The sequence below is a fragment of the Gopherus flavomarginatus genome, chromosome 17 (assembly GCF_025201925.1).
Source record: "Gopherus flavomarginatus isolate rGopFla2 chromosome 17, rGopFla2.mat.asm, whole genome shotgun sequence".
In the NCBI taxonomy this organism is placed as follows: Eukaryota; Metazoa; Chordata; order Testudines; family Testudinidae; genus Gopherus; species Gopherus flavomarginatus.
Window position 1 is genome coordinate 16159249 of NC_066633.1, and position 14247 is coordinate 16173495.

The window sequence follows — 14247 nt, forward strand, 5'->3', positions numbered from 1 at the left end:
CTATACCTTTGAATAGTCTTGGTGTTTTTTAAACTTAGCTTTATGCCTTTTTATTTCTGTCTTGCTTCTTGGTTAATTTATTGCCTATTAATTTTGTTTCTATTAATTTGGGATTGGCTGAGCTTTGGTGAAAGTGTAGTGAGCTGGTCTATGTTGTTGCTCAGTCCTTTCGGGCAACGGGAATTGTCCCCACAGGTGTCCTCATGAAATATGCCTGTGTAGTTCTCAAAGCCACCCTGCTCACCAGTTTAAATACAATGAAAATAGGGACCAAGATTTTTTTAATATACATATTGCATGTACAACTATATAAAGTGTGTATGTGTAAACACACACACACGCATACATACCTGTAAATTGTATAAATGTCCAATATGCAAATATAGGCACCTAAATAAGTGGCCAGCTTTCCCTACCTTCTAACCTCTTGGCAGCTCCCACTGAAATCAGCTGGAGCTGCTGAGAAGTCAGCACTTATTTCTCCTTGGGTTTTCCCAGGCCACTCATTTAAGCACCTGCACTGAGACTTCTGCTTTATAAATCTTTCATGGGTGTGGCAGGAGGAAGGAGATTGAGAGGTTTCTTTCTCACGAGGCCTTGATAATCCTCATTTACATGGCTGTTAACTTTTAATTTTCAAAAGGATGCATGTATGCTGGTTCTTATCCTGTGGGGTTCGTTAATCGCTTGGCTTCCATTGGTGCTAATGGGAGACAGGAGACGAAAACCTCACACACAATGTTTTTGGAAATTAAAGACTGATTCCTTTATTAAGTCTTGTAAGACTTCTGTGCTGCAAAGGAATAAGCCCTATTGCTGTAGAGACTCCCACTCTAGGGAGTCACATGGAAGGCTCTGAATCCTCAAAAATCTAATGCATTCTTTGCCCTCTATTTTAGAGGTTAAATTGAGATCTGGAATTCCAAACGAAAGAAACAAATTAGTTCCAGGCCTCTCTTATAGTCCACAAAGCACATCTGTTTCTGCCATTCTTCGCTGAAGGTGTCTTCTCCCAGTGGCCTCCATCCCCTGCTTTTAGGGTCTTCTACTCCTGTTACTTCACAAAATGCTACTTTTAATGGCCAGGGTTCCCTGCCTCACCTCTGATCTATGCAGTACTATTACAGAACCAGTCTTATAATCAATGTAATTGAAGATCAGAGTTAATGAGGACCTCTGCGTCTGTGAAATTTCCCTAGTGATGCTGGGCTTCAGATGTTAGATAAGGAAATGATTGGGGTGAACTGAAAATCTATTTGGCTAATTAGATGGTGCGTATTTCCACAAGGCGGGCAGGGTGGGAGATACATTTCACAAATAAAGAAACATCAGGCTGCTCATACAGGGAAATGAGAAAAACCAGGAACATCTTTTATTGGACCAACTTCCGCTGGTGAAAGAGACGAGTTTTCGAGCTCCACCGAGCTCCTCTTCAGGGGAAGCGGCATATGGGGCAGGTTCTTGCCTCTTGAGCCAAGAGCAATCTGGTGGTGTGTTCTGCTGCTGCCGTCTATGAACGTATATGGTCCTCATCTCCCTAGAACCCGTGGGCCTCAGAAACACCACCCTATGAGATGGGGAAATGTTCACCCCTTTTTGCAGGTCAGGAGCTGGGGAACAAATTAAGTCACTTGTCCAGGGGCAGGGAGTCTGGCAGAGCCAGGTGGTGAATCTGGGTTTTCTGAGTCCTGGGCTAGTGTAGTATAAGCTAGCCCCCTCTTCAGGGTGAATTCGTACAGATGTGAACTGAACAGCAGGTTCACATTCGGGGGTGGGGGGCTCCCAGTACTCCTCAGTGCTCTGCTGCGCTGTCAGACTGTTCACGGAGCCCCTGCAGCTGCGTCGGGGCAGTGGAATAGCCTGGTTCTGGTGGTGGAAAGCAGCTCTGGTAGTGCACCGAGCTGTGAGAGGACATAGGGTTGGGCTGATGCAAAGCAATGAAGCCCCAACATCCTGTTTGTAGATCTGAGCAGTAATCCTCCACCCTGAGCTCCCCCATCCCCTGGGGAAGATAGTTCCCTCCAGAAAGCGGTGTGGAAGGGAGCAAAACAGGGCTGGAAAGGACCAAATAACCAGTGAAAGAGGAGAGTGACATCTACGGCTCATGCTCCTTCCATTCCTTAGTCCCCAGAAGACCTTTTGTGTGAATAATCCTGCATCGAGGCTCGGTGTGATTTGGGGAGTTGTTGAGGATCAAGAAGACGGAGCAAGGAGCAGTCGTCCGTTCCTGGCAGGAATAGCTCTGGAAAGCCAGGGGACGGTAACTGTGGAGCGTCACAGAGGAGGCTGCTCAACACAGTTGCATCTGATGCACTGCACCTGAGACTGGCAAGAGTTTGCTTTCTGCAAATAGCACAGCTGGGCCAAGAGGGAAGTGGGAACAGCAGCTGCATGGTCACATGATGTTGCTCTACCCATGCTGTGTGCAAACCATTAGGGATCTCATCTGAGGTGTCTGTCCTCTTCTCCTCTTCCCTTCTCCAGCTAGGCTGAAGTGCTTGGAGTCTTGATTACACACGCTAACAAACTGCCCCTTTCCCTGTTTTTCCCCCTGCAGGAAGCAGTTTTGTTGTGAGTGAGGGAAGCTACCTGGACATCTCTGACTGGTTAAATCCAGCCAAGCTCTCCCTTTACTATCAGATTAACGCCACCTCCCCCTGGGTGAGAGATCTCTGTGGGCAGAGGACTACGGATGCCTGTGAGCAGCTGTGTGATCCAGAGACTGGTAAGTGGAAAGCGGCAGGCAAGAGACTTGGGGAAGTGTTGTAGATGCCTGCCTAAACTTTTGCTTGGCATTAAGAGTGTCTGTGCTGGTGGAAGTGCAGTCCTTCATAACCTACGCACGAGTGATCTACCAGCCCTTGAGCATTGGACTGCTAGGTACTGTCCCTTCCACAATGACATAATTTAGCAATGATCTCTCATGCAGCTCTCCAGCACGCAATTAGAAAGGGGGTACCGTCTTTTCTAACTTAGAAATGGTCCATCTTTTGATTATGATTTGTACTGTGGTAGTTCCTTGAGCGTCTGTCATGGACCAGGATCCTACTGTGCTAGACGTCTGTCAGCTTGCCAGCGTGACACTGGGAGGGAGTGTCTGTTGAGAGTTGTCCGTCATCTGAATAGCCTCAACTGCAGGGTCTAGACACGTCACGGCATCAGGATCACAGTCTTGTTGGAGATGGTGCAGAAACTGCAAGCCCATGCAATTGTGTTCTGTGCCCTAGTGCCTCTCAGTGCAGCTGTGAGAAACTTGTCCCCAGAGCCTGTAATTAGTGACGAATTGAAAAGAAACCAGCTGTACAACCAGCAAATAAAGGAAAGGAATTAAAAAGAAAACTTGTCAGCAAATAAACTCATGGCTCTGGCCAATTGAAAGCTCCTTATCAGGTCACCTTCCACTGACACCTCCTTTTCTGCCAGCGCTGATAATGAAGGAGCAGGGCGCTCTGCATGTGAAGATGGCTCTGTGGCTGTGGTTGGTTTTCTGATGAGGGCCCTTGGTGCCCTCTGCAGGGTTCGGGGAGAGTTACCATTTCCCGGTACCTCTCCCTGGAATGCTTTCCTGGCTAGCTGGAGGGAAGTGGCCTTGGTGCTGATAAAACTCCCTGCCTGCAGCTGAATCTAAAAAGCATGCAAATAACCTTGCCTTCCAGAACAGAAATGGGATAACCTTTGGCTCATCGAAGGAGAAGCATCAGACCTTCCCCTCCTTCCATCCCCGCCCCCTCTTGTGCAACCGGTGCCAGGGAGAGCCACAAATCCCCAGCAGCAGGGTGGGATTCTGTTTTCAGGTTTCTGCTAGCTGGATTTGAAGAGGGGCAGTTTGTGGCTGTGACAGCCTTTCTGAGACACCATCAGGTCCTGGAATGAAAGGGGGGCTGCATTTTCAACTCTTTCAGCACTTAAGGCTGTGAAAGCTTTCTCCACGTCATAGAATCATAGAATATCAGGGTTGGAAGGGATCTCAGGAGGTATCTAGTCCAACCCCCTGCTCAGTGCCGGACCAATTCCCAACTAAATCATCCAGCCAGGACTTTGTCAAGCCTGACCTTAAAAACCTCTAAGGAAGGAGATTCCACCACCTCCCTAGGTAACCCATTCCAGTGCTTCACCACCCTCCTAGTGAAAAAGTTTTTTTCCTAATATCCAACCTAAACCTCCCCCACAGCAACTTGAGACCATTACTCCTTGTTCTGTCATCTGGTACCACCGAGTTCCAGCTGAGCTACCCCCACCCTCCACCCTGAGAAACAAGACTCTTTCCCTGCCTGAGCAGGGTTGTTTCTGGCTAACATCAAGGCTTGTTCAATTTCTGTCCTTTCCATCTTTTTGCAATGACCACAACGGGAGGCACTAGATACACCAGTTGGAGAGTGACTGCATGAGGATAGTGCTAATCTGTTTGGCAGCTTCATGAGGGCTGAATTTTGGGTGGGGCGCCAGACCTTGTCTTAGCTGCTTACTCATTAATGAAGGGCACTTCTCAGTGCACTGCTGGGGCTGTCACACTGTTCACTGTGAGGCACTGGAGCAGCCCAATTCTGGATATGGAAGAGGAGCTCTGTCAATTGACCAAGCTGTGAGCAGGGTCTAGAGTTGGGCTCAAGCTAAAATTATTTTGTTCTGATTTTCTTTGCTCCTGTCTCAGGAAGTTGCCACCCTACACAGGTCACGGGTCGTTGTGGCTGTGGAGATACAAACACCATCTGGGATCTGGGAGATGCTTTGCCCTGACCCAGATAATGGGAGAAAGGAGTCCCAAAAGCAAGCGGGGAGGGACTTGCAGTGATAAAACATCAGACACTTGAGTAATTTAAGGCTGGGTTGTGTTCTCAAGAGCGGGTCAAATATCTGTGTCCAGGAGTCATTTGGAGGAGATGTGTTTTATTCCCTTCTAAGTGTTTCTCTTTCTCAGGGCTTGTCTACAGAGGGAAATTAACCAGCACAGGGATAGCAGGATAGTATTTCCATTATAGCTATGCTGGTCAATTTCCCTGTATAGACAAACCCTCAGTATCATCTAGACTTCTGGGGAAAAGGGAAGAACTAGCCCAGCAAGGAGGGCTGATATGTACATAGAAGCTTTCCCTCCAAATATCTCAAAGCTCTTTGTAAACTATATAGAGAGATCATTTCAGCTGTCAGAGAAGCACAGTCACCTCTGGGACGGGAGGCAGCCCACTGTAACTACACCACAGTTCAGAGAAGCAAGTAAAGAATTCTTCATCCAGCTGAAACTGCGGGGAGAACCTATGGAGGCAGAATGCAATTACCCAGTCAGAACAAGCCCTGCAGCTCCGTTTGCAAGCCCCATGCTGTCCTTGGCATTGAAAGAGCTGGTTTAATTCTCTCGCCATCTCTGCGGTGAGGGACGGACTGTTGCTGTTCACATCTGTACAACGGCTGCAACTCATGTTTCACTTGCCCATGAGAGCCGCTAGTTCCTCTTGCTGGCTCCCCTGCCATGCTTTAGCAGAGGATGACAGAACTCAGTCAGAGGGAATGGAGCAAGACTTGCTCTGCGCCTTTGATGGACTGTATTCCACCTTTGCTGGCTGACTCTGCCCTTTTGCCAAGAACATTCCTCAGGTGCATCCCTCAAAAGGCGCAGCCTGTCCTTACCGAGTACAGTAGAAATCAGTGGAGAGATGGACTGATTGGGTCCCTTTCTGATCCAAGTGTCGGCCGTCCTGGACCCTGCTGTGTCGCTGGTCTGGCTGAGAAATTAATCAGTTAAAAGTCCCTGACGGGCTTACTAGCCGTGAGCGACAGAAAGAGGATGAGCTCAGCCCTCGCCTGTAATGTCTAGTCCAACCACAGAGAGCTCATGAAGGCCTGAGAACAGCAAGATCAGGAAGGGCGAGAAAGCAGATCTGGCACACGAGGTGTCTGAGCATGGGGACCCACCATGAAGTGTTCTATTCTTAAACCTGTCCTGCTGCTCTTGACTCACCCGGCTATGCCTGCTTATTGCAGCACATATGTTCTCTCTCTCCGGAGTCTTGGAAAGTGTTGGTCGCAAGCACTGCATCACGTAGGCCCGGGGAGGTGAGTCAATGAGCAGCATTGATCTCAGCCAGGATATTCTTCTTATCCTTAAGCTTAAAGTTAAGCACTTCTCTCCTGTTTTTTCCCAGCAAGGGGAGATCAAGGGCAGAAATTGCAAAGTGGATCCCATCTTCCCTCCAGATGAGTTGATAAACAGGGATAGAGTGTTGCTGTTGGGAAGACGTTGGCCACGATTTAAAAATGGGACTAGTGATTTTGGCAGCCTAACTCCTGAGACTGTGTAAAGTGACCCGTTTCTCAGGAAGTTCTGAATGCTCACCCTTTGAAAACCTGGAGAGTTGAATGAGCCCCCCGAAACTGAGACAGTCTGAATTTCTAGGCACCGGTGACAATCGTGGCGAGTATGTTTGTGATATGGCTGCTCAGCAAGAAAGTTCTGTGCTGGGGAAGTGTTTTGGGAGGGGTGGTGGGAGAAGAAACTGTTTATGGGTCAAGTTTTTTTTTTTTAAGTGGCATTTTATCATTTTGAGGGAGAATGTCCTGGGGTCCTGCTGTGTAATAGAAATTGTGTCCGATTTCAACCATTTCAAGGGAGGGGTTTTATAAACCTGTTGGATCCCGAGTGATGGTTTGCTGGAGGCCTCCCACACTCAGGCTTGATAGAGGACTGGGGGAAGGAGAGGTCCTATGACAAGTGACGGCTAGAACTGGGAGGGAGAATGACCCACATAGAATGAGGGAGCCCCACTTCTAGTGACAGCCCATTGCCCTTGCATAGCATTTCTTCTCTGAAGGTCTCAAAGTGCTTCACAGGCATTAGTTAAGCCTCTTTCCTGCAATGCAGCTTGGCATTGTTGTCCCTGTTTTACAGGTAGGTAAACTGAGGCAGTGAGGGGAGGTGGGTTTGGCCCACAGAGCTAGAGTGAATCATTGACAAAGCTGGAACATTGGTTACAACCAGAACTTCTGCTGTAACCATCCAATGAAGCCTGGGTGTGGGATAGAAGGATAGAGCCCAATAGTCAATCCATGTCACAGCCATAGGCAGGGATAGGACTCGGGCCCTTCCGCTCCAGAAGCACAGGCCTTTTCCATATGAGCTAAAGGGGATCTCCTTTAGCTGTAGTAGTACGAGGGGCCTGTGACACACATGTGAACAAGTCCACGCAGTCCATGCTGTGAAGGGCAGCAGTGCATTGAGATACTAGCCTTGCCTTTCAAGTTCCTAGTAGCTCTTCGGGGAAGAGACTGTCTTTTCCGTGTTTGTACAACACCTGGCACGATGGGGGACCTGGGCCACTCCTACAGTACAAATAATATGAATTAGTCTCCTACTCCCAAGTGTCAGGGTGCCCTAGTTTTTATGGGAGTTGTGATTGCTACCATCAAGCTAACTTTTGGAGGAGGTGTGAGGGGGTTGCCTTCCCATTGTAGGGCTAATGCCATGTGGTACAGCTGCAGTGGGGACTGTTTCCCAAAGGGATTAAGTTGAGAGTCCTGCCTTCACCACCCCCAGATCCCTGGATACTGTGTAGCTGTGAAATGCTGGCTGGCTTTTGATCTGCCAATAGGGCTTGGCTAGGCTGATTCAGGCACCCCTTCCCTGCAAGCCAGAGCTGTCCATCCTGCCATGAAATTTACATGAATGAGAGCTGCTGATCTGTTAGCATGGCTGGCTACAAAGATTACCAACAAGAAGGGGCAATTCACACTGTGCTTGGGACTGGATTGCTGCCCTTTGGAAACTGAGGATAAGGAGGGTTTGTGCTGTGCTGTGAGTTGGAGCTGAGTCTGCCATCTCTGGGTCTCAAAGCTTTGTGTGCACATGACAAAGCCCGCTGCTTGTACTGCACACTATGATGCCGTCTCATAAAATCAGTGAGGGGCTGCCTTTTCACTAGCCTCCCTTGTCAGCATCGGTTACATTTATGAGGGCATCTATTTTTTCCCCTTCTCTGTGGCATATGCAAATACTGGTTAGTGTACACAATTACCTGCTTTGTATGCACACAACTAATTCACCCCCACATGTTGTGGGCACATCTTAGGAGGCCTGCTGGAAAACTGGCCCGTTGGGCCAAATGTTGAAATGTTCAGCGTTTGTGCTGGCAGACTTATCAATGCAATGAGATGGAAAACAACCTTGATTAATAGAGGCACGTGGTTTTTTTTTTTTTTGCCCTAACAAATCAGATATCTAAATTTTATCATCTATATAGCTGATTGCCTCAACACAACTGTGAGCAGATTTGATTGAAGATAAAAAAAAAATGTGGTGGTGTTGAGGCCCTTTTTAAAAACTGGCAATGAAATTGGTTTCCAGTGTCGTCCAAATGGTTTCCTTTGCCATTGTAGTCACAGATTCTATTACCATCTCCAGCAAAATGGGGACTTGCCAGCAGGAGGTTCAGAAAAGCCATTTTTAAACATATCTCATTTAACAAACAAACACACATATCTTTAGAGAATTTGGAGGTTGCATGGTTGAGCATGTAAGTCAGGAAATGCCCCCTTCCGTTGTGTGTATTAAAACCTTCCTTTGATGCAATTTAATATCATGCAGCTTTTCTGCAGTATCTAGTAAAGTTTGTTTATTCTTGCATACATTTTGGATTTTCATTTTCACAATGGTCCAGCGTCTTTGTTGACTTAGACTTGCATATGCTGAGGTCTCTTCTCTCTATGGTGTGTATTTTAATAACTTGGTCAGTAGCTGTGTAATATCTGATTTCTTTTCATCCATCCATCAGCACAGCTTGCTATATGTGCAGCTCAGAGCATGAGGCAATGAACTCCCATGCTAATTTCACTTCAGGTTTAAGTGATACAATCAAAATGCATGCACATAAAGGGGCAGCGTTAAGGTTATCTGGGCTGCCTTTGCTTTCTCATTTTCTACCATTTGCAGGTTTGACTATGCAGCCATTAGTATTCTCATAATAGAATTTCTGAGTTTGTGTAAAGAAGAAAATAATCCATAATGTGGAGCTATTTTTGCGCAGGTCCCTCTAAACCAAACTACTTGATAAATATTATGAGGTCTGCAGGAGGTGACCGCTCAGCTATGAACCTTTCGGAGCAGTGCAGTTTTTACCCTAGATGATAAAGAGTGCGTGAGACAGGACTCTGGCAGAGCCTTACCTCGTTTGGTGTGTGCCTTCACAGCAGAATATAGGCTGGATACAATAAGGCTTAAGTGCCTCCTTAAAGTTAAGCACATGCTTAAGTTCTTTGATGAATCAGGATCATGAAGGGTGGAGCCCAGTGGTATGTAACTGGCAAAGCAATGCCAGATTTCACAACACTCAAAGGTGCTTCTGCTCAGTGAGGGTGCTTTCCCTGCCAAATTTCAAACCCCTACCCTAGCTGTTTAAAGAATTGTAGCCCCCGTTCCCCCCAAAAAGTCTGTTGATGAAGGTGTTTTTCATTCTTAAGTAGCTAAACTCTGTGTTTGTTTGTTTGTTTGTTTATTAAATCACTATTGGGCAGAGACCAGGCCTGGAAAACGTCAACCCAGAAAGTTAGAAACGATTGATAACCAGCAGCTGGAATGGAAACGATGAAGCAACCTTTTCTGCAGCTGTCACTGCCACTGCAGTTATTCGTGAATTCAATTCACAGGCTCTAGCTGGTGCTGGCTTGGCCAGGAGCTCTCTGAAGACGGCACTCTTGGCCAGGAGCAGCTTTCCATTGAAATCAGCCTTTCATAATTTGTTAGGATCTCTTTCTTCCCCTTTGTTTTTAATGTTCTGTGGATCTCCTCACCTGGCAGGGGGAGCTGCGACATCTTGCCACGCTGTCCCATGACGGCCTAGTTAATTATTTGGCAAGGGGGGTTGATTCTTTGCTCATCAGCACAGCTAATAAGTTCTCTCGCAGCTGGCAAGCCTGGCAAGAAAGCTTGTGGACATGTACGTTCCGGTTGCATCTCCAACAGGCTTTGCCTTCATAGCATTGCACAGCATTCTCCACCAGCACTGTTCATCTGGAGAGGCTGTTGGTGAATGTGAGGTGCCAGGGTCTGGCAATCTAGCCACTATGTCACCTAGACCTGCTCTGAGCAGGCTTAGAGGATGCGGTGATTGAAACTCCTTCAGCAGCTTGTCTATGCTGGTGCTTCAGCCATTATAGAGATGGACCTGTGAGGGTTATGGAAAGAAGGCCAATGTGGAGACAGCCATTTGGTGGCCTAATGTCACAGAGCAGGGTTTCCCATCCTTTCCCATACTGGGGTCCCTCACTCATTGAGCAATATGGAAGGGCAGGCTGTTTCATACCTCTGCCCATGATCTCTTCTGAGGCTCATGACCCCTAGGCTGGGAGTCCATACTGTAGAGAGAAGGAACAGAGGAAGGTGGGAAACTGTCCCCCTTACCACCTCCAGGGTTGGTCACCAAAGGAACTAGTCAGACAGCCTCATGCTGTGATCTTGGTAAGTAAGGTTGCCAGTTTGGGTTGAAAATATTCCTGGAGGTTTCATCACCTGAAATAATCTTTCATTAGAAATTAATCTTTGATTCCTGGAGACTCCAGGACAATATAAAGAAAAAATGGAGATATACCTATCTCATAGAGCTGGAAGGGACCTTGAAAGGTTATTGAGTTGAGTCCAGTTCCCTGCCTTCACCGCAGGACCAAGTACTGTCCCTGACAGGTTTTGTTTGTTTGTTTCTTCTTCTCTTCCCCTAGATCCCTAAATGGCCCCCTCAAGGATTGAACTCTCAACCCTGGGTTTAGCGGGTCAATGCTCAAACCACCGAGCCATCCCTCCCCCAGGATGGTTGGTGACCCTATTTAGGTGGCTAGCCCATGTCTCTGCTGTTCCACTGCTGCTGTTAGCAAGTTAGTTCAGTGCTCGCTTGGGTATAGCTACATGGGCTGTCCGGATTGCAGCACAGACACACCCTGAGAGTTACACCGCTCTAGCTAGCCTCGTTCAAGTGACAGTGACCATGTGGTTAAACAACCTGGGAGCCATGCAGTGTGATTGGGTTAGCAGCTGATGTATCCCCACGGCATTACTAGCTCCAGCGTCGGCAGCGCTGGAGCCTCGAACGCCATCAGCCCTGTCTGGCTAGCTCAAGCTTAAAGCATCCTTTGACTTGAGAGAGAGACATTTGTGCATGGACAGGAGTAGGTTAGAGGCAACACTCAGATTTCAGCTCGAGCTCTGCAGTGATGACAAGCCCTTAGTAGGGTCAGTGTGGAGCTTGGATGGGAGACCCTGCAGGGAATGATGCTGGAGATATTGTAGCTGATGCTTTTCCCAGTGCCCTTAAATTGTGTCGGGGGGTGGTGTGCTGGTGGAGGGTGCTGTCTTTCCAATGTGTTATAGCCACCAAAATTCTGATTATGTGGCAGGTTACAGATTCCATGGCCATTTTGTCAGACCAGGCCTAGTCTGAATAATTAAAATCAGTCTAGTTAAATCCCCCTTGTGGTTTCCGTTGGATAGGACATTATTCTTCCTTCCCCATTCTCAACTCTTCTGTAGCATTAATGTGTGCTGTTAAACAGCTGCCTTATTCTACTCCAGGGGTGGCTGCCTTTCAGTGATGGGGGAAACGTTTACTCCTTGTCTAGTTTCTTTGTTAATTTTAGTGTGTGAAGGTGGCATTTTCACCCAGTCTCATGGCTTGTAACAGCACTGGGAGCAGCCCTGCTCTCCAAGGCCAGTTTGTGGGTAATTTCTGAGCCCTGAGTGTAGCTCCCTTGGCAGATGGGGAAGAGACAGGCCCATGACCCTGTCTCCCTCAGCACCAGCCAAAAGAGTTTGCAAGCCGCACAGGGGACCCTGTGATGAATCTTCCAATCAGATGTAGCAGGGGCATGTTCCTCATGTCTGCCAGGGGGCAATGAGGGCAATTGCACTGTAGGTCCTGAAGTGCCCCCTGGTTTCCGAGTAGGTTATTACAGCTCCAGTACTGCCTGTAATGGAGGCCTGTGGCCAAAAGCCACAGCAGAGTTCTGACGTAAATTGTCTTCACAGATAATTTTTCATGGGCCTCAGAACACTGCATGCCACAACAAGCTGGGTATGTGGAAGGAGCCCTTCTCTGTACAGTAATGCAGCCACTTCGGCGGTGGGAGCAGCAGCGCCGTTGACTGATGGCACTGTTACAGAAAGTGAAGAATGCTGTATCCAACTGAAATCGCACGGGACAGGGGGGATTGTGCAGGCAGCATCCAGACTGGATACTAGCCAGTGTGCGACCGGCAATAATGCTCAGCTTGGACTGCAGGTCCCGCGGCTGGAGAGCGTGGGGCAGAGGGGAGATTGGTGCCTGCATACCTTGAGCCCCCAAGCCCGTTTCTGTTAGTGAGGCTCCCTGGATATGATAAAATGGGGGGAAGAACAAAGAGGACAGACAGAGGGGCCTGCAGGGCTAAATCCTGAGCTTCCAATGGCAGGACGGAGCGACGGGCTTTGACCCACCCATGTGACATTGCTCAAGATGTTGAGTCAACAACTTGTTTCTCTGACGTTCCGCCAGCAGCTAAAGAAAGATTCAGCAGAGGCCTGGCCAGATCCATTGTTGGAGGGAAGCGATAGTTGCTGTTAGAGGGTCAGAGCGAGCCGCATCGATCTCTTCACTGCCGATTCTCGGGGCTTTCCGCTGCACTGCTGTCAGTCGGGGCTGACTGCGAAATTGCCATGGATTTTGATGGCTATTGAGCACTGGACCGTGATGTGGGTTCTGGTCCTGGCTCTGACACTGGCCTGCTGGATGACCTTAGGCAAGTCACTTCCCCTCTCTGTGCCTCAGTTTCCCCTATCTGTAAAATGGGGATAAATGCTACTGAACTCCTTTGTAAAGTGCTTTGAGAGCTACTGGTGAAACGTGTCATGTAAGGGCTGGATTATAATGATAGTCAGGGCACACCCAGACCCATTTGGTGGTGAAGCCAGGTCTGTCATGTGCCTAGGGCGAGAGGCAGCATGGGCTGGGGCTGCAAGTGTGTGATGGAGGTATTCCTGGCGCTGTCCAGTCCATTCCTCACTGGCGGTCACTCCTGTTGCTGTCACTGATGCTGCCCACAGAATGGCCTTAACTTGGCCTTCCAGCTGCCCTCTTGGAGAGCATGGAGCTGGCTGCTGGAGTCCAGCTGGGCCGGTCCCCTCTGCAAGTGGCATTTCTAATTGGAGAGGAGGGCAGCCCAGCTTGCTCCCCAGCTCCATTTCCTTGCTCTGGAAGGAGATGGGGATTGCAGTGTGCCACCTCTGCTCTGGCCTCACCTAGGGAATGATGGTGCCAGGGGATGCCTGTCCTGGAAGCTTCCTCTTGCTCTAGCCTTGGAGAATGGCCCTTTCCATAGGTGTGGGGTGAGTCAGAGATTTCTGTCCCAGGGAGGGAGCCACAGGCTCTCAGAGCCAAGTCGGCCCTGTTCCTCGGCGTCATCAGCACCATGCACACAGCCAGCAAAGGGGAGAGGTGAGCCGGCCCTGCGTGTGCCCAAGATCCCCTTCGCGTGCCGTAACAAAGAGCCTTATCCGAGCATGATTGGAACCACAGTGATCCGTTCAATGCGAGCACAGAAAGCAGCTGCCACTCTCCATCCGGGTCCTATCACTGTTGTTAAAGGCAGCTCACCCAGAAAAGAAGGGCATTGTGCCTGCCTTTGTGCAGGCAATGTAATGAACACTAGGGCAGTTAGCCATGCTCTGTCTGGGAAATAGGGGCACTGAAAGGGTCCTTCTGTGCACTAAATAATGCTTGACCTTGGGCCACCAATTACAACTGGGGCTTTCTCTCTCGGGGCACTCCTTCTCCCACCTGTTCTGCAGGAGAGGCAGGCAGCCAGGGGGAAGCAAGAGACACTGTTAGGGGGCGGCTGTGCTGAAGAGTCCCCCCCCAGCCATGGAGATGCCTGTGGATGACACGTAGGAATAGGGTCTTGTCTCCTCTTGCCCCTGCATGTGGCGGGGGAAATGCAGCTGGACCTGCTGGGTTGGAGCTGTCATCAGATGGGAATTGAGAGCTGCGGGGACATGGCCTATGCTATTTCCAGGAATGCTTTCCCGCTGGCTCATTGGCTGTGGAAAGTGCTTTGCCAGGGCAGATGCTTTCTCCCCTTCTGTCCATCCGTGCGTGTTAAAGCCCTTTCTTTTTGGATGTCCTCCCATGCTCAACCTGGAGCTGACCCACAGAGCCAGGGACAGGCTGCGGGAGTAAGGAGGGAAGCTTTGCCTCAAGATGTCGCAAGGTCGTTGACTGGAATGGAGACCCCTGGAAA

General features: G+C 48.9%; 1 protein-coding gene across 4 annotated transcripts in view; it reads left to right on the forward strand.

Moving 5' to 3' along the window:
• Positions 1-14247, forward strand: part of ASTN2 (astrotactin 2) — a 595125-nt gene that overhangs the window by 208787 nt on the left and 372091 nt on the right. For 3 of the 4 annotated variants that reach the window (XM_050926897.1, XM_050926900.1, XM_050926898.1), the window contains one exon: positions 2558-2725. In XM_050926897.1, coding sequence (XP_050782854.1) covers positions 2558-2725 — 168 coding nt within the window. Of the gene's footprint in view, positions 1-2557; positions 2726-14247 lie in introns of those variants that run through there. The other variant, XM_050926901.1, reaches the window with a different exon arrangement.